This window comes from Balaenoptera acutorostrata, chromosome 12 (genome assembly GCF_949987535.1).
Source record: "Balaenoptera acutorostrata chromosome 12, mBalAcu1.1, whole genome shotgun sequence".
Classification (NCBI taxonomy): domain Eukaryota; kingdom Metazoa; phylum Chordata; class Mammalia; order Artiodactyla; family Balaenopteridae; genus Balaenoptera; species Balaenoptera acutorostrata.
In genome coordinates, this window is record NC_080075.1 from 34,037,318 (window position 1) to 34,062,161 (window position 24,844).

At 39.7% G+C, this 24,844-nt stretch overlaps 1 protein-coding gene across 2 annotated transcripts in view; it reads right to left on the minus strand.

Moving 5' to 3' along the window:
- The window catches only part of ANXA4 (annexin A4), a 75,769-nt gene that overhangs the window by 4,297 nt on the left and 46,628 nt on the right, over positions 1–24,844 (minus strand). For both annotated transcript variants that reach the window (XM_057558146.1, XM_057558145.1), the window contains exons 5-12: positions 23,007–23,120; positions 22,075–22,165; positions 20,635–20,714; positions 18,990–19,046; positions 11,064–11,157; positions 7,955–8,050; positions 6,934–6,992; positions 5,788–5,910 (exon numbers count right to left, since the gene is read on the minus strand). In XM_057558146.1, coding sequence (XP_057414129.1) covers positions 5,788–5,910; positions 6,934–6,992; positions 7,955–8,050; positions 11,064–11,157; positions 18,990–19,046; positions 20,635–20,714; positions 22,075–22,165; positions 23,007–23,120 — 714 coding nt within the window. The remainder of the gene's footprint in view (positions 1–5,787; positions 5,911–6,933; positions 6,993–7,954; positions 8,051–11,063; positions 11,158–18,989; positions 19,047–20,634; positions 20,715–22,074; positions 22,166–23,006; positions 23,121–24,844) is intronic.

Sequence of the window (24,844 nt, forward strand, 5' to 3'; positions counted from 1 at the left end):
CTGGATGGGGTTCAGGATGACTGATTCAGTTGCTTCTCTTTTATTGTAAGCAGGTAGAAATGGAAATTGTGCTCTTAAAACCATTCATTAAAATATAATCTTTATTGAAAGGCGGAGGGTGGCTGTGTCTCACTGTGAGGACAAGGACACTGGCAGCAGAAGTTCTGGGAAGTACTCCTTGGCGTGAGCCCTCCCAGAGTCCGCCATTACCCCCACCAAAGAGCCCAGGTAGGCTCCAGTGTTGGGTTGCCTCAGGCCAAACAACCAACAGGGAGGGAACCCAGCCCCACCCATCAAAAGTCAAGAGGATTAAAGTTTTACTGAGCTCTGCCCACCAGAGCAACAGTCAGCTCTACCCACCACCAGTCCTTCCCATCAGGAAACTTGCACAAACCTCTTAGATAGCCTCATCCACCAGAGGGCAGACAGCAGAAGCAAGAAGAACTACAATCCTGCAGCCTGTGGAACAAAACCCACATTCACAGAAAGATAGACAAGATGAAAAGGCAGAGGGCTATGTACCAGATGAAGGAACAAGACAAAACCCCAGAAAAACAACTAAATGAAGTGGAGATAGGCAGCTTTCCAGAAAAAGAATTCAGAATAATGATAGTGAAGATGATCCAGGACCTCGGAAAAAGAATGGAGGCAAAGATCGAGAAGATGCAAGAAATGTTTAACAGAGATCTAGAAGATTTAAAGCACAAACAAACAGAGATGAACAATACAATAACCGAAATGAAAACTACACCAGAAGGAATCAATAGCAGAATAACTGAGGCAGAAGAAAGGATAAGTGACCTGGAAAACAGAATGGCGGAATTCACTGCTGCAGAACAGAATAAAGAAAAAAGAGTGAAAAGAAATGAAGACAGCCTAAGAGACCTCTGGGACAACAGTAAAGGCAACAACATTCGCATTATAGGGGTCCCAGAAGGAGTAGAGAGAGAGAAAGGACCAGAGAAAATATTTGAAGAGATTATAGTTGAAAACTTCCCTAACATGGGAAAGGAAATAGCCACCCAAGTCCAGGAAGCACAGCGAGTCCCATACAGGATAAACCTAAGGAGAAACACGCCGAGACACATAGTAATCAAACTGGCAAAAATTAAAGACAAAGAAAAATTATTGAAAGCAGCAAGGGGAAAATGACAACATACAAGGGAACTCCCATAAGGTTAACAGCTGATTTCTCAGCAGAAACCCTACAGGCCAGAAGGGAGTGGCATGATATACTTAAAGTGATGAAAGGGAAGAACCTACAACCAAGATTACTCTACCCAGCAAGGGTCTCATTCAGATTCGATGGAAAAATCAAAAGCTTTACAGACAAGCAAAAGCTAAGAGAATTCAGCACCACCAAACCAGCTCTACAACAAATGCTAAAGGAACTTCTCTAAGTGGGAAACACAAGAGAAGAAAAGGACCTACAAAAACAAACCCAAAACAATTAAGAAAATGGTCATAGGAACATACATATCGATAATTACCTTAAACGTGAATGGAGTCAATGCTCCAACCAAAAGACACAGGCTTGCTGAATGGATACAAAAACAAGACCCATCTATATGCTGTCTACAAGAGACCCACTTCAGACCTAGGGACACATACAGACTGAAAGTGAGGGGATGGGAAAAGGTATTCCATGCAAATGGAAATCAAAAGAAAGCTGGAGTAGCTATACTCATATCAGATAAAATAGACTTTAAAATAAAGAATGTTACAAGAGACAAGGAAGGACACTACATAATGATCCAGGGATCAATCCAAGAAGAAGATATAACAATTATAAATATATATGCACCCAACATAGGAGCACCTCAGTACATAAGGCAACTGCTAACAGCTATAAAAGAGGAACTTGACAGTAACACAATAATAGTGGGGGACTTTAACACCACACTTACACCAATGGACAGATCATCCAAAATGAAAATAAATAAGGAAACAGAAGCTTTAAATGACACAATAGACCAGATAGATTTAATTGATATTTATAGGACATTCCATCCAAAAACAACAGATTACACTTTCTTCTCAAGTGCGCATGGAACATTCTCCAGGATAGATCACATCTTGGGGCACAAATCAAGCCTCAGTAAATTTAAGAAAATTGAAATCATATCAAGCATCTTTTCTGACCACAACGCTATGAGATTAGAAATCAATTACAGGGAAAAAAATGTAGAAAAGACAAACACATGGAGGCTAAACAATACGTTACTAAATAACCAAGAGATCACTGAAGAAATCAAAGAGGAAATCAAAAAATACCTAGAGACAAATGACAATGAAAACATGACGATCCAAAACCTATGGGATGCAGCAAAAGCAGTTCTAAGAGGGAAGTTTATAGCTATACAAGCCTACCGCAAGAAACAAGAAAAATCTCAAATAAACAATCTAACTTTACACCTAAAGGAACTAGAGAAAGAAGAACAAACAAAACCCAAAGTTAGCAGAAGGAAAGAAGCCATAAAGATCAGAGCAGAAATAAATGAAATAGAAACAAAGAAAACAATAGCAAAGATCTATAAAACTAAAAGTTGGTTCTTTGAGAAGATAAACAAAATTGATAAACCATTAGCCAGACTCATCAATAAAAAGAGGGAGAGGACTCAAATCAATAAACTTAGAAATGAAAAAGGAGAAGTTACAACAGACACCGCAGAAATACAAAGCGTCCTAAGAGACTACTATAAGCAACTCTATGCCAATAAAACGGACAACCTGGAAGACATGGACAAATTCTTAGAAAGGTATAACCTTCCAAGACTGAACCAGGAAGAAACAGAAAACATGAACAGACCAATCACAAGTAATGAAATTGAAACTGTGATTAAAAATCTTCCAACAAACAAAAGTCCAGGACCAGATGTCTTCACAGGTGAATTCTATCAAACATTTAGAGAAGAGCTAACACCCATCCTTCTCAAACTCTTCCAAAAAATTGCAGAGGAAGGAACACTCCCAAACTCATTCTATGTGGCCACTATCACCCTGATACCAAAACCAGACAAAGATACTACAAAAAAAGAAAATTACAGACCAATATCACTGATGAATATAGATGCAAAACTCCTGAACAAAATACTAGCAAACAGAATCCAACAACACATTAAAAGGATCATACACCACGATCAAGTGGGATTTATCCCAAGGATGCAAGGATTCTTCAATATACGCAAATCAATCAATGTGATACACAATATTAACAAACTGAAGAATAAAAACTATATGATCGTCTCAATAGATGCAGAAAAAGCTTTTGACAAAATTCAACACCCATTTATGATAAAAACTCTCCAGAAAGTGGGCATAGAGGGAACCTACCTCAACATAATAAAGGCCATATATGACAAACCCACAGCAAACATCATTCTCAATGGTGAAAAACTGAAAGCATTTCCTCTAAGATCAGGAACGAGACAAGGATGTCCACTCTCCCCACTATTATTTAACATAGTTTTGGAAGCCCTAGCCACAGCAATGAGAGAAGAGAAAGAAATAAAAGGAATACAAATTGGAAAAGAAGAAGTAAAACAGTCACTGTTTGCGGATGACATGATACTATACATAGAGAATCCAAAGATGCCACCAGAAAACTACTAGAGCTAATCAATGAATTTGGTAAAGTTGCAGGATACAGTATTAATGCACAGAAATCTCTTGCATTCCTATACACTAATGCTGAAAAATATGAAAGAGAAATTAAGGAAATACTCCCATTTACCATTACAAAAAGAATAAAATACCTAGGAATAAACCTACCTAGGGAGACAAAAGACCTGTATGCACAAAACTATAAGACACTGATGAAAGAAATTAAAGATGATACCAACAGATGGAGAGATATACCATCTTCTTGGATTGGAAGAATCAATATTGTGAAAATGACTATACTACCCAAAGCAATCTACAGATTCAATGCAATCCCTATCAAATTACCAATGGCATTTTTTACAGAACTAGAACTAAAAATCTTAAAATTTGTATGGGGACACAAAAGACCCCAAATAGCCAAAGCAGTCTTGGGGGAAAAAAACAGAGCTGGAGGAATCAGACTCCCTGACTTCAGACTATACTACAAAGCTACAGTAATCAAGACAATATGGTACTGGCACAAAAACAGAAACATAGATCAATGGAACAAGATAGAAAGCCCAGAGATAAACCCACACACCTATTCAACTAATCTATGACAAAGCAGGCAAGGATATACAATGGAGAAAAGACAGTCTCTTCAATAATTGGTGCTGGGAAAACTGGACAGCTACATGTAAAAGAATGAAATTAGAACACTCCCTAACACCATACACAAAAATAAACTCAAAATGGATTAGAGACCTAAATGTAAGACCAGACACTATAAAACTCTTAAAGGAAAACAAGGAAGAACACTCTTTGACATAAATCACAGCAAGATCTTTTTTGATCCACCTCCTAGAGTAATGGAAATAAAAACAAAAATAAACAAATGGGACCTAATTTAACTTCAAAGCTTTTGCACAGCAAAGGAAATCATATACAAGACGAAAGGAGAACCCTCAAAATGGGAGAAAATATTTGCAAATGAATCAATGGACAAAGGATTAATCTCCAAAATATATAAACAGCTCATGCAGCTCAATATTAAAAAAACAAACACCCCAATCCAAAAATGGGCAGAAGACCTAAATAGACATTTCTCCAAAGAAGACATACAGATGGCCAAGAAGTACATGAAAAGCTGCTCAACATCACTAAGTATTAGAGAAATGCAAATCAAAACTACAATGAGGTATCACCTCACACCAGTCAGAATGGGCATCATCAGAAAATCTACAAACAACAAATGCTGGAGAGGGTGTGGAGAAAAGGGAACCCTCTTGCACGGTTGGTGGGAATGTACATTGATACAGCCACTATGGAGAACAGTATGGAGGTTCCTTAAAAAACTAAAAATAGAATTACCATATGACCCAGCAATCCCACTACTGGGTATATACCCAGAGAAAACCATAATTCAAAAAGACACATGCACCCCAATGTTCATTGCAGCACTATTTACAATAGCCAGGTCATGGAAGCAACCTAAATGCCCATCGACAGACGAATGGATAAAGAAGTTGTGGTACATATATACAAGGCAATATTACTCAGATATAAAAAGGAACGAAATTGGGTCATTTGTAGAGATGTGGATGGATCTAGAGACTGTCATACAGAGTGAAGTAAGTCAGAATGAGAAAAACAAATATCGTATATTAACGCATATATGTGGAACCTAGAAATATGGTACAGATGAACCGGTTTGCAGGGCAGAAATTGAGACACAGATGTAGAGAACAAATGTATGGACACCAAGGGGGAAAGCAGCGGGAGGGTGGTGGTGGTGGTGGGATGAATTGGGAGACTGGGATTGACATGTATACACTGATGTGTATAAAATTGATGACTAATAAGAACCGCTGTATAAAAAAATAAATTAAATAAAATCCAAAAATTAAAAAAAATATGGAAACTCCAAAAAAAAAATATATATATATATAAAATCTTTCTTTGTCTGGGGTCAACATGAAATAATTAACTCTATTTAGAAGGCAAACATTTCCAACTTCTAACCAGGCAGAGATTTAAACATCTGTGGGAAAGGAGAGAGGCTGGAAATATCTGAATTAGAGTACCATCCTTAAATGGAATGATGTCTGCCAAGGAGAGGATAAGAAGTGTCTAAATACCTAGGTCAGAACCCCCTCCTTTCATCAGCACTTTCCTCTGGGCCAAGGCAAGGCTGCTGTGACCTACCTTGATGAAGGAGTACAGAGACTTTCCATAGAGCCTCTTGAAGTTTGCCCGGATGTCCAACATGTCAATCTCCACTCGAGAAACCATCACTCTGATAAGGGTGTTGTCATCAGTGCCCAAGCCCTAAGGAAGAAACAAGATCCCTGCATACAAAGCTGAGCTAGTTTTCAGACAGTGCTCTTTGTTAGTCTATCAAGGCAGACTATGTATCAGTCTCCCGATGACATCCCTTGTACTATAACCTTAGAGGCCTGTGGAATCTTGCTCCTCACCACGGAGCTCAAGGGTTTCCCCAACTTATCTTTTCAACACTCAGTGTTCTGACCAGAGGAGACGGCTCTCTGCCCTTCTAGAGACATACCCTGTGTTCTCCAGCCCTCCTGCCTCACATACGGTGATCCACCCACCATGTCATCCTTCCCTTCCCAGCTTTACCGTCCTTCCTACCATGTAAAACCCTCTGATGTAAAACTTCCTTTAAGGTCCTGCTCAAATATACCAATTTCTTTATATGTCCTTTTCTGATCCTCACCCCCAAACAAATATTTTTTTTAAACACCCTTTCCTCTGTGTTCCTATAATATTTGGATCCTTAACTACCGTCTTATATTCTATTTTGTTCTTACTGGTGTTTTGCACATAGCTGCCTTCCTCTCAGAGCTAGAAGTTCTTTGAGACCAGGGACTGCAGTTTGATCTCTCTTGCCCCTCCCATGGTTCTCAGCAAGGGTGCTTGCACAGAGTACAATGCATGGTTAGGAGCTGGGAATCTGAAGTTGGACTGCCAATGTTTGCATCCGTGCTCCATTCCTTTCCTCACTGAGGACCCTGGGCAAATTGCCTATCCTCTTTATGCCTCAGTTTTCTCATCTGTAAGATGGAAGCTGATAACAGTACCTGCCCCACAGAGCTGTTGTGGGGATAAAATTATACATATAAAGTATTAGGAACAGTGATCACACATTATAAGTACTCAATAAATATTACCTAGCATTATTATTAGCAAACACTCAGTGAAGTATTTGAAGAATTGAACTGAATGGCTCAAGCTGATTTTGGCTAATTTGCATGGGGGACATAAGTAAGCATATGAAGGTGGACACAAGACCCTCAGAGCCATTCAGATGCTAACAATGAGGCCATTTACCTTCATAGATTTATAAAGCCTTTCAGCAAAATATGCAGATTTGTTCCTCACGCACTTTACTGTCAAGAGATAAAAAGAGAAATGAAAAGATTACAGATAAAATCTGCAAGAAAAAAGTGACATTTGTTCCCATTGATTCTACAAGGTGTGAAGTAGTATCTTTTGATTGCTTTGTCGGAAAAATTTAGCCAAACAATGTTTTATGAGTATAGGCTATGCTAAAAGCATTTTCATAGATGGAAAGTACCCTCAATTTATTGTCAAGTTCCTAGACAAATAATTAATAAAGGCCATTAAAGCATAAGGCAGCATAAAATTTCAAAAAGATTATTGCTATCTGTACCATATGAAACAGTTATTAGTTCTAACCATTCACAGACTTGCAAGATGCAGCTAGTATAGGATTAACCTTTCCATGTACTAAGATACAAAGGCACAGAGGATATAAAATAGATAAAGCCACATGGTACAATAACAATCAGGTTGTATATAATATTTCTCGCTTAAAATTCTGGATCACACGGGACTTCCCTGGTGGCACAGTGGTTAAGAATCCACCTGGCAATGCAGGGGACACGGGTTCGAGCCCTGGTCCAGGAAGATCCCACATGCCGCGGAGCAACTAAGCCCGTGCGCCACAACTACTGAGCCTGTGCTCTACAGCCCGCAAACCACAACTAGTGAGCCCGCATTCCACAGTTACTGAAGCCCACGCACCTAGAGCCCATGCTCTGCAACAAGAGAAGCCACCACAATGAGAAGCCCGCACACCGCAACCAAGAGTAGCCCCTGCTCGACGCAAGTAGAGAAAGCCTGTGCACAGCAACGAAGACCCAGTGCAACCAAAAATAAATAAATTAACGAATTAAAAAAAAAAAGTCTGGATCACACGTCATGAGTGATTTAAACAATTTTTTTTATCCCTGAAAAAAAATTTCTACAACCCATGACAACAAATTGATAATAAGGAGGAAAGTCTATAAATATTTGTTTCTCCACGCCCCACCCCCTACCAGCTTACCTATGGCCAGCAGAGCTTCTTCGAAGCTACCAGATGTTTCAGATTTAATACTCTGTTCAATGTCCTTCTGTGATATCCTTTTGTATTCATCGAACACTACAAACAATAACAAAATGAAATTATAAATAATAAAAAAAAGAATAGAGGAAACTAAACTGTACGGAGAGAATGAGCATCTTTTAACTAGACTACACTATTATTCTTTGGCATATTTCAAGAGGAAACTAATTAGCAATGTGGGTGAGAACCAGGATGCATATGGCAAGTGGAATGGAACAGAGGAGAGGAGGAAGGAATATTGTGAATCTTGGAGGACATCAGGCAAGTCATTTCCCTTATGTGGGACCCTGTTTTCACCACATAAAGTGGAGATAACCTCTGGAGAGATTTGCTTTCTTTTCTCATTGTTTCCTTAATAAGCTCACGATCACCTGTATGTTCATCTTCCTTTCAGCACATCAAAACTAGAGCAATTCCTGTTTACAAGAGCCAAGACATGGAAACGACCTAAATGTCCATTGACAGGTGAATGGATAAAGAAGATGTGGTGTGTGTGTATATATGTACACACACACACACACACACACACACACACACACAATGGAATATTACTCAGCCACAAAAAAGAATGAAATAATGCCATTTGCAGCAACATGGATGGACCTAGAGATTATCATACTAAGTTAAGTAAGTTAGACAGAGAATGACAAATTTTACATGCTATCACTTATATGTGGAATCTAAAAAATGATAAAAATGAACTTACACAACAGATACAGACTCAGAGACATAGAAAACAAGCTTATGGTTACCAAAGGGGAAAGGTGGGGGAGGGAAAAATTAGGCGTTTGGGATTAGCAGATACAAACTATTATATATAAGATAGATAAACAACAAGGTCCTACTCTATAACACAGGGAACTATATTCAATATCTTGTAATAACCTATAATGGAAAAGAACCTGAAAAAGAATATATATATGTATATACATATATACATATACATATAACTGAATCACTTTGCTGTACACCAGAAACAAACACAACATTGTTAATCAACTATACGTCAATTAAAAAAAAAACTAGAGCAATTCAACCTTTTCAAAGCTTAGTCACATTTGGTAACAGTTGCTTGCATCTTTTAATAGACTTTAACATAATTAAAATTTCTCCCCTTTTTTACCAAGTATTTTTGAATATTATGAACATATTTTTCTCTCTTGCTGCCTCCTTCTGGAGCCTTCTTTGAGTGGATATCTGTTTTGTTTATCTTCTTAACACTGCCTTCTTTGGGATGCTAATCCACCCCCATCAGAGTGATTCTCACAGGGCTGTCAATCCAGGAACACCCCTACCCCCCAACATACATGATAAGCTCTAACAAATGAGTGAGCAGTTCATCCGACCAGGGCCAATCAGTCTTACTCTCCTGGGAATTTTTTAACTGAGCAGATATCATGAGGATGGCCAAAAGCACTGAGTCATCTTTAACTTCAGAGAACATAAGAATCACCTGAGAAACCTGTTCAACTCCTTGCGTGTCACTCTCAGAAATCCTAAATTAGCCAGTCTGAAGTAGGGGTCCAAGAATCAGCATTTTTAATGGAGACCAGATTTCAGGAAACTCTGCCTTAGAAATAAATCCATGACTCCCTTCTACTGAGATCCCCAGAACTGCCTTGATTTCTAGTCTTTCTGGAGCTGTTCAGCTCTCCCTTCAATTCAATGGACCTCTAGTATTTTCCATTTTCCCTCTTGTCCCCTTCTATATTATTTTCTCTTTTCCTATGTAATTATTCAGTGCATATTGCTTGGAATTAAAAAATCTAATTGACACATTTTCTAAGACTCAGTTTTCTCCGCTGTAAAATGGGGAAAATAATGGCTGCTTCATTGGGATGTTGCAACGACCAATGCTTATAATATGCTTAGCACTGCACCTAGAAGATAATTAACAAAATCTTAGTTATTATGAATCCTCACTATTATTGTTGGTTGGTAAGAAAATTATGATGTTTTCTTTATTCAAATAATGCTTAAAAGATTTTCTTCCAGTGGCTTACAAGCAAATGTTTTATAACTGCCCAACTATTGACTTATGCCTGGAAGCGAAAATTGTTACAAATATATTTGCATTAAATCGGCTTTTGAGGACCTGCAGTTCTTGGAAAATAACACGAAGGAGAGATTTGCCTTACTAGTAATCAGGCAAGGGAAGGCAAAAAAAATAAGGATCTGAGTCAGAAGTTGGTGCATCTGACGACTGCCCATGACATTTATTAACTGGAGTAATCACCTACTGTCACTGTGGAATATCTGAAATAATTGCAACTTCCAAATGTGTTGTAATTTTCAATTTTTTTCATGTTTTCAAATTTAGCAAACTCATTCTTCTCAAATTTCCCACAAGTTTTGTAAATTGCGAGTGATTATAAGGGCATGATGAGTTTATAAAATTAGGATATAGCATAAAGACCTCAAAAGCTTATATAAAAGATGAAATATTTTATTAAACCTTAATTGCTGTTTACAAGAAGAAAATAAACCTGACAATAAATATTCTACAATTGTATAGTACCTTTTCCCCAAAGAAGTTAAAATCACATTACAAAGACTAGCATTATCAGAAGCAAATTAGAAACTTTACACATAGGAAATAAAATCTGAAATCATCCACTATTCATCTTATGCAACATACCCCCTAAAAAAATCACTTCTATTAGCGTTTACAACTTGGATGTTAAATAGGAATAAATGTCAACCAACATTTCTATTTTATTGCTTGCTGATGTACTAAAGATTTTGTCTTATGTAACTAAATTTAAATGGAGCTGCTTTAGAAAAAGGACTGACTATGGAGGACTGTTTCCTACAAACAGGAATTCCAAACTTCTATGAATATATCTGCTAATTATTCATAATTAATCTTTCAGCAATTGGCCCTCACGCACATTGTTGCACCCATAAATTTCCAAGGTAAGACATCTAAGACAGTTCAGCAAAATTAGATCTTTGTACCAAGTAAAGGGAAAAAGGTTATCAATTACAGGTAATATAGTTTTCACTATCTTTCAAATAGTTTCTTTAGACAATGAGGCAAGTGCCTTACCATGCAACAGATGATTTTGATTCCGGGAACAGAGAACAGTTAGAAATTTCACCTCATCTGTCCCCCATTTCTTCTCTCCGGCCTCGTACAGGTCCTGAAGCCAAACAAAGCACAAGTTTAAAACACAACGGAGAGGGCTTCCCTGATGGCGCAGTGGTTGAGAATCTGCCTGCTAATGCAGGAGACACGGGTTCGAGCCCTGGTCTGGGAAGATCCCACATGCCACGGAGCGGCTGGGCCCGTGAGCCACAGCTGCTGAGCCTGCGCGTCTGGAGCCTGTGCCCCGCAACGGGAGGGGCCGCGATAGTGAAAGGCCCGCGCACCGCGATGAAGAGCGGTCCCCGCACCGCGATGAAGAGTGGCCCCCACTTTCCGCAACTAGAGAAAGCCCTCGCACGAACCGAAGACCCAGCACAGCCAAAAATAAATAAATAAATTAATTAAATAAATAAATTTAAAAAAAAAAAAAAAAACACACAACGGAGAAAGTGCCAGGACATATGTAAATATTTCCAGAAATTCAAAGAGCAGAGTTAGCTTAGTTTTATTTTGTTGATGATGGGGGTGGAAGTGGTGTTGGCAGTGAGTGGAAATGACTCAAGATTTTTCCTTAGGTATAAAACTAATGGGACTCTATAATATCTCCCTGAGAGTCAGGGCAGACACCAGCAGCTCCCTACATGCACACTACATGTTTCTGTCTTAAGACCTGAAAGGAATGCCCTAGACTTGGGCTGTCCTATACAGTAGCCACTAAGTACATGTGGTTATTTGAATTTTAATTAATTAAATAAAATTAAAAATTCAACTCCCCAGTCATACTAGCCACATTTCAAGTGCTCAGTGGCTACTTGTGGCTAGTGGCTACCCATACTAGACAGTGCAGATGTAGAACATTTTCAACATCACAGAAAAGTCTATTGGACAACACCACTCTGGAATGATCTGTGATTTGCTTGAGACTACAGAAGGTCTCACAGTAGAACCAGGACCCCATTAGTAATTGCTTATATTCCAACCTGGTAGAAATGTAAGAAATTGACTCTGGTTACTTTAACTATATTATTACTATTTTTTTTTTTTTTTTTGGTTGTGCTGCGAAACTTGCAGGGTCCTAGTTCCCCGACCAGGGATTAAACCCACTCCCTAAGCGGTGAAAGCACGGAGTCCTAACCACTGGACCACCAGGGAATTCCCTTTAACTATACAGTACTATTGATAAATCAAAACTACTGTTCATAACACCTCACACCCGTTACAATGGCTGCTATTTAAAACAAACAAACAGAAAATAACAAGTGTTGATGAGGATGTGGAGAAATTGGAACCCTTGTGCTATGTTGGTGAGAATGTAAAATGATGCAGCTACTACAGAAGACAGCATGGCTTTTCCTCAAAAAAAGTAAAATGAAATTACCATATGATCTGGCAATACTATTTCTTGGTATATCTCCAAAAGAATTGAAGTTAGGATTTTAAAGAGTTATTTGTATACCCACATTCAAAGCAGCATTATTCACAATAGCCAAAGGTGGAAGCAACCCAAATGTCCATCGACACATGAATGGATTAATAAAATGTGGTATATACACACACAACAGAATACTAGGCAGCCTCAAAAAGGAAGGAAATTCTGACACATGCTACAGCAGAGATGAGGCTTGAGGACATTATGCTAAGTGAAATAAATCAGTCACAAGAAGACAAATACTGCAGAATTCTACTTATATGAGGTACCTAGATGCATCAAAATCATGGAGCCCAAAAGTAGAATGGTGGTTGCCAGTGAGTGGGGCGAGGGGGAAATGAGTTGTTTAACAGGCATAGCGTTTCAGTTGTGCAAGTTCAGAAAAAGTTCTGAAGATTGGCTGCACAACAATGTGCATATATTTAACACTACTGAATTGTATGCTTGAAAATGGTTAAGATGGTAAATTTTGTTATATGTATTTTATTAAAAAAATTTTTTTAAACCCTCCTGTTCATTTATAATCAGCAGCCGGCTTGTTCAATTTCTCAAAATTCCCTACCCTGATACATTTTGTCACTCCTTGGGCTTACCTCCATCTACTCAGCTGTTTCTTCACTTCCTTCTCTAATTCCCACCCTATTAAAGAGTCAGTTCATAGGACCGCGGAATTTTAAAGCTGGGAGGGCACAAAAGGTTCATCTAATTCAGTGTTTTTCTAACTTGAATCTCAGCAGGCTTGTGACTGCTTCAATCACTAAAGTAATGGTGGCAGTGACACTGATTTCTGAGGCTAGGTCATAAAGGTCAGGCAGCTTTGGTTCTCGTGGAGTGCTGCCTTTCCAGATGGTCCCTCTTGAAATGCAGCCGCCATGCTCTGGGAAGCCCACGCCACCTGGAGAGGCCACATGTAGGAGATCCTTTCGAAGCCCCAGATGAGCCCAGCCTTTGAGTCACTGCAGCCCAGACACCAGACACATGAGTGACGGAGCCTCCAACCCCAGCCATTTGAGTCACCTCCAGCTACTCAAGTCTTCCCAGCTAAGACCTCTGACATCACAGAGCGGAGACAAGCCATCTCGCCTGTGCCTTGTGTGGATTATTGACCCACAGAATCCATGGGCATACTAAAATGGTGGTTGTTTTATGTCACCGAGTTTGAGGTGGTTTGTTATACACAGCAATAGTAACTAGAACATGTGGGCAAGGAACGAACTTTCAATCTGTCACAGAACGATACTTTTGTAAAATACCATAAAAATGAACTTGAGGAAAGTTTTAGTAATGGGTAGAAAATTGTATCTTTCTGTGTTAATTTTTTAAAAAATAACTAGTGAGGTGGGTCATTTTTTGGTGTATTTGCCATTTCTATTTTTCCTTTTTTTGAGTTGCCTGTTAAGGTACATGGTCCATTTTTTTTTTTTGAGAAATGGGGCATTCTTATTCATAGTATCAAAACTGTAGTTTACTTATATACTTTATATATTAAGCTTATTACACATAAGGTGAAATTTCTTCCCATTCTATCATTTGATCTTTAATTTTGTTTGTGGTATTGTTTGCTAAGACAGTTCATTTTTTTTTTTTTTTTTTTTTTTTTTTTAGCCAAACTATCAACCCTTTTCCTTTATGGTTTCTGCCTTAAAAGAAAATGCATACAAAATCCTTTCCCAGCTCCAGATTTAAAAAAGAATATTTAACTATACTTTTTTATAGTACCTTTATGGCTTGCTTTATTTATGTTAAAAATTTCAGTCTATTTGGAGTTTATTACAATGTCAGGTGAAAGTCGGGATCTAACTTTATTGTTTCCCAAATGGTTAGCCAATTGTCCCAGCTCCACTAAGTACTCTGTGTTTTCTTCACTGACTTGAAATGCATATATTCTGTATGTATTCCTGAATATTCTCACATAGGCTTGGTTCTGCTCTTAGACTTTCTAATCATTCCATTGACTTCTCCCTATTCTTAGACCAGGACCAGATGCTTTAATTTATTTGTACATTTATTATATATTTAAATATATTTTAGGGCAAATTTGTCCACACCCTTCTTGTTGAGATTCTAATCTCCACAGTGTTTCCTCTATATTCCTCCTCTTCTCTGATTGCTTTGTCCTTTTCTTCTGAACTCTGGAGATTTTTTAGTACTGCCTTCCACAATGATTGTTTTCTGCAATGTCATTTCTGATCATTTCTGCTTCTAATAAACATTTAGATTCTGTCTTTCCTTGTTCCTAAGAACACTTCTCCTCCACTCATGGAGCTCTCTCTTTATCTCTGCTTGCCCTTCATCCAACTCCATTTTCATCTCCATTATTTTCTCATTGCATCTTTTTTTTTTTTTTTTTTGGCTCTTGTTTAATTAAAGTCTGTCGTTCTCTCATTTGTGTCAGGATCCAAAGCGATCTGAAATCTGTCTCTTCCATACAGTGAGCCCATGTTTGCCTCCCTTTGTGCCCCAGTTTGTTCACGGACCACAGTGTTTGAGTTGGGATTTGTTGATGTTCATGCCCTTTGATCTTGAAATGATGTACCTGACCTGGTTTTTCCCCCAGAACAAGGTGAAGTGGATTCTTCTTTGAGCTCCTCACTTTTCATGTGGATGAATTTCAAACAGGAAGACATGATGCTGGTCCAGTGAAGGCACTTGAGACACAGCCCAAGTCTTCCCTGAGGAGTTTCCCCATTTGCAGGAAGCCGCTGTGTCTATTTCCAGCGGAGGGTGTGTGTGTGTGTGTGTGTGTGTGTGTGTGTGCATCTTTTCTGGGGCAGGAACGGCTCTCCTGCATCCCTGGCCCAGCTTTGCTAATGGCCCTCCTCCACAGTTTCCAGTGTTGATGCAGATTTTTCTCTATTTTTGTATTTCCTGGTTTGTTTGTTTTTCAGAAAGGAATCAAATATGTGCCATCTTCTAACAAAAGCTCCAAGGAGCATTTTTAATGTGGCATTAATATATTACAAATTTCTTTTTAAAGTAGGAATTCTGAATACTGCCTGCTATTTCCTTCAGTGCAGTTTTCATACCAAGAATAGATAAAATTGGACTTTTAGATAATAGCCTCTCTATACTTTAAAATTTCTGCCTTTGATAATAAATTACTAGCTAATTCCACTTGTTCTGATAATTCTTTTCTTCTCAAACTCATTTACTTTCCTACATCAAAATTCAGCTATCATACCCAAAGTTTGCAGATATCCCTTACTGCTGACTTACGTTAAAGAGCGAAGGTTGACCAGGTTTTCCTACTGTCTTATCTTGGAAGAAGAGCTGAAGCCTTGACTGGAGTTGTTCTTAAATTCCTTGCCTCTTTGTAAGACTTGGAGGATCCAGAAAAACCCTATTCTGAGTTCTACTCCTTCCAACTTCTCCCAGCCCAAATTTGTTTGGAAGCACCTTTTCATCTGGTCACTTCCAAGGAGAACTGTGGTCCTTGAAGAACTCTCAAGTATTTGTTGAATTGCATGGTTTTTGTTGTGTGTATTTTTTTTTTAATTCAGGTATAATTGACATATAACATTATTTTAGTTTCAAGCGTAAAACATAATGATTTGATATTTGTATGTATTGAGAAATGATCATCACAATGAGTCTAGTTATCACCTGGCACCATACATAGTTACAAAATTTCTTTTTTTCTTATGATGAGGACTTTTAAGATCTTTTTCTCTTTGGAACTTTCAAGTATGCAATACAGTGTTATTAACTGCAGTCGCCGTGATGTACATTATATCCTTATGACTTACTTATTTTATAACTAAGTCTGTACCTTTTGACCCCCTTCACCCATTTTGCCCACCTCCACCCCTGCCTCTGGCAACCACTAATCTGTTCTCTGTATCTATGAGCTTGTTTTTTTTGGTTGCTGTTTGTCTGTTTAGATTCCACATATAGGTGAGATCATACAGTATTTGTCTTTCTCTTTCTGACTTATTTCACTTAGCATAATGCCCTCAAGGTCCATCCACATTGTTGCAAATGGTAAGATTTCATCCTTTTTTTATGGCTGACTAGCATTATTCCATTGTACGTATATACCACAATTTCTTTATCCATTCATCTATTGATGGGCACTTAGGTTCCTTCCATATCTTGGCTATTGTAAATAATACTGCAATGAACAAGGGAGTGCATATATCTTTTTGAGTCAGTGTTTTCATTTTTGAGGGCTAAATACCAGAAGTGAAATTGCTGGATCACGAGGTAGTTTTATTTTTATATATTTTTTGAGGAAACTCCATACTGTTTTCCATAGTGGCTGCACCAGTTTACATTCCCACCAACAGTGCATGAGGGTTCCCTTTTCTTCACACCCTTGCCAACACTTGTTATTTGTTGTCTTTTTGATGACAACCATTCTGACAGGAGTGAGGTGATATCTCACTGTGGTTTTGATTTGCATTTCCCTGATGTCTAGTGATGTTGAACATCTTTTCATGTGTCTGTTGGCCATCTGTATGTCTTTGGAAAAATGTCTATTCAGATCTTCTGCCCATTTTAAAATTGCATTGTTTGTTTGGGTTTTTGCTATTGAGTTGTATGAATTCTTTACGTATTTTAGATATTAACCCTTTATTAGATATATGATTTGCAAGTATTTTCTCTCATTTAGTATGTTGCTTTTTCATTTTGTTGATGGTTTCTTTTGCTGTGCAGAAGCTTTTTAGTTTGATGTAGTCCTACTTGTTTATTTTCGCTTCTGTTGCTTTTGCTTTGGTGTCAGATTAAAATAATTATTGCTAAGACCCATATCAAGTAGCTTATCACCTATGTTTTCTTCTAGGAGCTTTATGGTTTCAGGTCTTACTTTCAAGTCTTTAATTCATTTTGAGTGAATTTTTGTGTATGATGTAAGGTAGTGGTCCAGTTTCATTCTTTTGTTTATGGCTGTTCAGTTTTCCCAACAAAATTTATCTAAGAGACTATGTTTTGCCCATTGTATATTCTTGGCTCCTTTGTCATAAATTAATTCATGGGTTTATTTCTCAGCTTTGTATTCTGTTCCATTGATCTGTATGTCTGTTCTAATGCCAATACCGTTCTGTTTTGATTACTATAGCTTTATAATATGAATTGCATGGTTTTAAAAAATCAAACAGACCTGGATTCAAAGAGCACAATTCCACCAGCTATGTGATGTTATACAAGTTATTTAAATCTGTGCATCTGTCTTCTAATCTATAAAACAGAAGTAATAACATCTACTTCACAGATTTGTTGTAAGGAAGAAATGTAAAGTAGTTAACACAATGCCTAGCACCTAGTAAACCCACAAAAGGTGAGAGTGGGTATATATATATATATATATATATATATATACATATATATATATATATATATATATATATATATATATATATATATGTATATGGCAGGCATACATTGCTCACTAACTCTTCATTTAAATTCAGGATTCACCTGGGCTGTGGAGGTTCCTTCCATCATGCCCCAAAATGCTCACCTTGAGGTAGCTGAAATTCACATAAGCATCCGGGAGATACAGTGTTTTCAATACCTCTCCCTCCTCAAAGCTTCTGGGTTGAAGGCAATTTCCTGTATCTCCTTATGGGATGGGCCTCCCTGAATCCTCATAACTCTTAGGACCCATATACTCCTCTCCCTTCTAGTGAAGGTAAAAGGTTCTTTCCTACGGAATCCCTAGTGGTTCATACCTCACATACTGAATGGGACCGATCTCTCTGTAAGGCTGTATTTTGGTTAACAGTACAGAGTCTATATCCAAACTGCCTGGCTCAAATCCCAGTTCTGCCATTTATTATCTGTGTGAACTTGAGCAAGGAACTTGACTTCTCTGAGCCTCAATTTCCTTGTCTATAAGATGGAGATAGCAATACTTACTTCATAGGGTTATTGCAAAGATTCAATGACATACTTCATGTGATGAGCTTAGAACAGTGTTTGGTACCTGGTAAGGACCCAGTTTTTATTAGCTATTATTATTAGTGTTATCTGGCCACAGTAAATAGACCAGGGTTGGTGCCAGGGCAGCCATCAGAGGGCTGGGTAACAGGGAAGCAATTGCCTCTTGGGGTTTGGTATTAGTTGTATCCAACATGGTACCCGCTGTGCCAAGCTGTTTTACATAGGTTGTATGAGATGTTCTCTTTGGGGAAGTAAAAGTGAGAGGTCAACAAAGGCAGGTCCCTTCATCTCCCAGTAATTCAGAAGACACTCCATGGCTCTGTGGGGGCAGCCACACCATGGTCCCAACGTTAGGAAGTCTGGAACCCAGGGATGCTTATAAAATGATGCCCTAAACTACCCCCAAGCCCAAGGTATCTCTGCAAGAAACTTCTGCTATTAAAGATCATCTGCGGGAATCTTTTTTCATAACATATTCCAGCCTGGCCAATATACGTTGGACTATAACAGGGTGTCCACCAACTAGGGCGTGTCTTATTGGCAAAAGAGAAGAAAGAAGCTGCAGTTCTACTGACCTGGGCATCCTGTTTCACGAGAGCATCCTCCAGATAATTTCCTTCATCCCTGCCACCCTGAGGATGAGAAAAACAAACCCTGAGCACAAGAAAAACAAACCAAAGAGACTGAGAGAGGATCCATGAAGATTTGGGAGCTCTGATAAGACAGAATGTGTGGGAACCCAAGGACATGGTAATTAGACAGAAGGGGTCCTGAGTCCAGCTTAGGGAGAAAGAACAGGTGTCTTTGAACGTGCTTGCGATATTCCCACGGTTCTGAGCTGACCAACCAGAGGGCAAGCTCAGTGTGGCTCTCTGATGTTGTGTGGGTGTCTCGGCCAGTTGAAGGGGCAGGAGGACAAATATGGCCTGGTGACTGCTCCCTCTGGGACAGTCCTCTCCTCCTTCCTCCCCTCCCCCCAGTCCCGTGTCTTCCCTGCTGACTTATGCCTTCCTAACTGGCAAATGTACACTGATCAATTCTGCCAAATAGGAGCTGGAAAGACAGGAGAATCAAGAGACTCTGGGGCCAACGGTGGGGGCTTGAGGAGCATCTGAAAGTGCCCCATCCCTCACCAACACCAGCTCACCAGGAAGGCAGGACTAAAGCCTTGGAGGAATGCCAAAGAATGGCAAAACAGGCTACTTTCCTCTAGTTTGTTATGCTGTTTTATTACTCTGCTGTCTCAATATGCTATGATCTAGGCATGGCTCTGCAGCAGTAAACCTGAGAGGAAAAGAAAAAATGGGTAGGAAGTAAGAAAAACAGGCTGGCATTATTAAGTAAATATCAGAGACAGAGTGAAGTGGGAGTTGGAGATGATTTCTGGGGTTCTGCTTTGGTTGTTGGAAGAACAGCAACAGTATGAATAGAAAAAGACAAGCCAGGAAGAAGAGCTGGTTTGGAGGGAAAATGAGTTCAGGTTTAGTTTAGGAGGACTGAGTTGAGGTGCTGGCAGAATATCCATCAGGAGACACGCAAAAAGCAGTGAGAAATGACAGTCTCACACTCAGGAAGGAGGTCAGGGATAAAGATTAAATTGTGAAGCCATGTGAAATGTCTTGCAAATCCATCTCTCTTTTCTGGCACCCCTGCTCCCACACTAGCCCAGACCTGCTTTTTTCACGGTATCTGGAATACCGAAGTAACCTCCTGCCTGGGCTCCCCGCCTCTGGTTCAATTCATCTAACATATCGCTATAACATTACTTTGCTGGGACTTCCCTGGCAGTCCAGTGCTTAAGGTTTCGTCTTCCAATGCAGGGGTTGCAGGCGCGATTCCTGGTCGGGGAGCTAAGATCCCACATGCCTCGCGTGGCCAAAAAATCGAAACATAAAACAGAAGCAATATTGTAACAAATTCAGTAAAGACTTTAAAAATGGTCCACATCAAAAAAAAAAAAAAAAAAACAACTTTAAAACAAACAGAAAAAGAGCACCTGGCATGTATCAGGTGCTTGTATGTATAAATGAGAACAAAGGGGCCTACATGACTAGCCAGAGTCTTTAAAGGAGAGAGGATAAAATAACAGAGACCCAAGAAAAACACAGGGGAATATTCCCATTTGGGAGGTTGAAAGGATGAGAAAGGCTGGAAAAATGGGTAGAGAGTAAGTGTCTCAATAACACCCAACCCCCCCCCCCAAAGGAGGGAGCGACTCACAGCGGACAGAGACACCAGCACGCGCTGGAACATGAGCGATGTGTCAGAGCGAATGTCATCTTCAAGGCTCCGCCCATATTCTAGTAAGAGAGTAAAATCAGCGACATCAGAGTAAAGAACCCTGCCCGGCACCGCGCCACACCCCAGAGCCTTCCACCCTCTTCAGGACCTGTCTACTGAAGCAGCTCGTCGTGAGGTTTTTCAGCCCACACACAGTTTTCCAAAAACGAAACTCTGGGAAAATGGTCAAGATAAGTTTAGCTTGTCATTAGAGGGGAAATGAGATGCTCTTTTTCCTTGAATTGGGCAGTTGAGAAGGCCAGGCTGTGATCCCCACTCTGTGGTTCCTACCATCCAGGGGTTTGTCCTGAACATGGTTTGCAGTGACGCAGAGAAGCAGCTAAGCGGCCCGTGGAAAGGCAAACAGAGTGGGGTTTCTGAACCTGTGTTTGGGGACAAGCAGGGGACTGTCCACAGAGAGAAGTCCTCTATTCGGCAGACGTGGGGAGCCAACGCTAGAACCAGACTCCCGAGGTTTAGAATCTCCCGATCTGAACACTTACCAAAAAACTCTTATTGCTTTGTTTTCTTTCTACCAAAGTATACGTGTTTATTACAGAAAACAGGAAAAAATAACTAAGTAAAATGGAGGAAAAGAAAACCTCACCATGAATCTAATCACCCAGAAATAATAATCATTGATAACATTTTGGTGAATATCCTTCCTCATTTCCCCCCATATACACATATTCTTTTTCTTTCTTTGAAAAAGGGGATCATAGCATCCCATTTTATGATTTGTCTTGTTCACTTATCCTTACACCATACCACTTACTGTAATTTAATAATATCCTTCAACATACGTTGTGATGACTGCATTGTGTGGGTGTACCATATTTTGTTTAGCCAACCTGTTGGACATTTTAAGCGAATATAAGCAATACTGTGGGATCCAAACCTTTGTGCATTTTTATTATAGTCTTAGGGTAAAAAGGTAGGCATCTTTTAAAGGCATGTGTTGTTCTCTGGAGATTTTTAAGAGGGGAGTAAGCGGCTATCCCTCCGAGGCGGCTGCAGGACCTATAGTCCAGTCTGAAGGTCAGAAGTTGGCCGAGACTGCTCCTCCAGGCCACTCCCTGAATGCTAAGATTCAACGGCACCACCACTTTTGAACAAGCACCTTTGATTCTCTGCTGGATGATAAGGAACACCTTTCCAGCTTTCAGGGTAATAAAACCACGGGTAGCCTAAGTAGAGTGGCAGGTGCACCTGAGAAGTCTTGAAAAGCCGACAGTCATTTGTGCAGACAGGGATCTGCCTGAAGGCAGAGCTTGGAACTGAGGATCCCTCATGGTCAGTGTTTCAGTGGGTAACCAGCTACTGTTAGTCTAGGTCTCAGAGAACAGGGCCTCAGCCAGGGCCACTGAGGACGCTACATACGCAGCTGGTAGGTCTGGTTTATGCGCCGGATCTCCTCGGGCATCCGGGAGGCCAGGATCTCAATCAGGCAGCTCTCATCCGTGCCTGCTCCCTAAATGCAAAACCCAGAGGAGAGGGCTATGAGTCAGTTTACCAAGTTGAGTCCCAGACACAGGAGGAATACAACCAGGAATCTGCAGAGAATAGAAACAACTCACCGAGTTCTAGCAACAGGATTTGCTCCTTTTTAACTGTCTGACCCAAATTCCAACATGTTTACTATAATCATTATTAGTCATAACATACATTTATGGGCTGTTTCTATGTGTTGGTTAGGGACAGTTTCTGCCCTCTGGGGGGCTGTCTTTCCTTGCCCTCCCCTGTACTTTTCCTTTGCAGGGCAGAATCTTCTGGCAAAGGCTGTTATCTCTTTGTTTCTCCAGAGTCTAGCCCAGAACCTTCCACGAGGCTGAGTATTTATTGACATGGTGGAGGAGGGTAATTGTATTTGAATTTCATACTTGGTCATTAACAATCGGCAGACCCTGGAGTAGGGCACAGTGGATCCAGCATCTAGGGAAGCTGAGAACACTTTACCAGTTCTGAGCAGACCGAGAGGCCCCCAAGATGTCAGTCAAAAGTTTCATATCTCAAAAGTAGCTAATACAGCAAGAAAGCTTCTGGAGCTGCACCAAAAGCACAAGTTTAATCAGTCCCCAGTGAGCCACAGGAAAGAACAAATGATTCCTTAACTTCCGGGGAAACAACTTTTAAATTACAGTGGCTAGAATGCAATGTCATGTTTTCAAGTTGTCATAAATGCAGGAAAATCTTTCTCCCATATCTCCTCCTCCCCACTCTCAGGAGGCCTCTATCACTGTTTCTTGAGAAAGCCCGCCAGCAGCCAGCATTTGCACAAACAGCACCGAGAGCAGGAGGGGAGGACCACGAACCCTCATGGCCTTTCGCAGCTCCTGCACGTCATACAGCACCGTGGGCGTCATCATCGCCAAGATCACCTGCTCGAAGTTGCCACTCAGTTCTGACTTCAAGTCATCCATCAGGTCCTGGGACACAAGAAAGCACGCTGCTTAACTGCTACAGTAACAGAAATCAGCCACCCTCAGTGGGGTCCCGGGATGGCTGGGGTCTCCAAGACCCTTTCAGGGGCTCGTGTGTGCGAAACCATCTTCATAATAACGCTAAGACGCTGGGATCTGACTTTACACTCTCATCCTCTCACAGTTGTCCAGGGAAGCTTTTCAAAGGCTACTTGGTACGTCTACAGATCTACAGTTATGTGAAAAGGCTATTAAAATACTCCTCCGTTTCCCAACTACCTATCTGTACAAGACCAGATTTCCTTCCTACTTCAAACAAAACCACATATCGCAACAAGTTGAATGCAGAAGCAGATATGAGAATCCAGGGTATTCCATTAAGCAGACATTAAAGAGATTTGAAAAATGTTAAAAGAATGCCAATCTTCTCACTAATTTGTTTTTTCTTTTGGAATATAAAGCTATTTTTCCTAAAATCGTTATTTATGTTAACATGTAATATGTTTTTATAGTTTTTAAAATAAGGTAACAAATACCTATTTTTAAATGTCCTTAATTTAAATTAAGTTTTAATTTTTAAAATGGTTAACATCAATAGATGTAACCCACAAAAACAAAAAAGTCCTCAATAATTTAAAAGTGTAAAGGAGTTCCAAGATCAGTGTATTCGCTCACTTAACAATATACCCTGAATATATTTCCAAGTCAATATTTACCTACAACATTTTTTTTTAAATTAATTAATTTATTTATTTTTGCTGTGTTGGGTCTTCGTTTCTGTGCGAGGGCTTTCTCTAGTTGCGGCAAGCGGGGGCCACTCTTCATCGCGGTGCGCGGGCCTTTCACTATCGCTGCCTCTCTTGTTGCGGAGCACAGGCTCCAGACGCGCAGGCTCAGTATTTGTGGCTCACGGGCCTAGTTGCTCCGCGGCATGTGGGATCTTCCCAGACCAGGGCTCGAACCCGTGTCCCCTGCATTAGCAGGCAGATTCTCAACCACTGCGCCACCAGGGAAGTCCCTACCTACAACATTTTTAACAGCTGCAGAAATTTCCATATGTAGAGGCAATATAATTTCTTTAATAAGACCCCAATTCTATTTTTCTACTATTCTTCTAAACAGGCATTTAGCTGCATCCTTGTGATCATTCATGATTATTTCTTAACGCTCAATGATTAAAAAGAAATGCAATTATTTGAAGAAAGGACCAATTTCTTTTTTTTCTTTAAGTGTAAACAGCTCCATGAGTTTTTATTAGACATTTTTTTAACCCACAAAAATGGAATTATATCAACCGCATTTTTTTTATACAGCAGGTTCTTATTAGTCATCAATTTTATACACATCAGTGTATACATGTCAATCCCAATTGCCCAATTCAGCACACCACCATCCCCACTCCACTGCGGTTTTCCCCCCTCGGTGTCCATACATTTGTTCTCTACATCTGTGTCTCAAATTCTACCCTGCAAACCAGTTCATCTGTACCATTTTTCTAGGTTCCACATACATATGTTAATACACGATATTTGTTTTTCTCTTTCTGACTTACCTCACTCTGTATGACAGTCTCTAGATCCATCCACGTCTCAACAAATGACTCAATTTCGTTCCTTTTAATGGCTGAGTAATATTCCACTGTATATATGTACCACAACTTCTTTATCCATTCGTCTGTCGATGGGCATTTAGATTGCTTCCATGACCTGGCTATTGTAAACAGTGCTGCA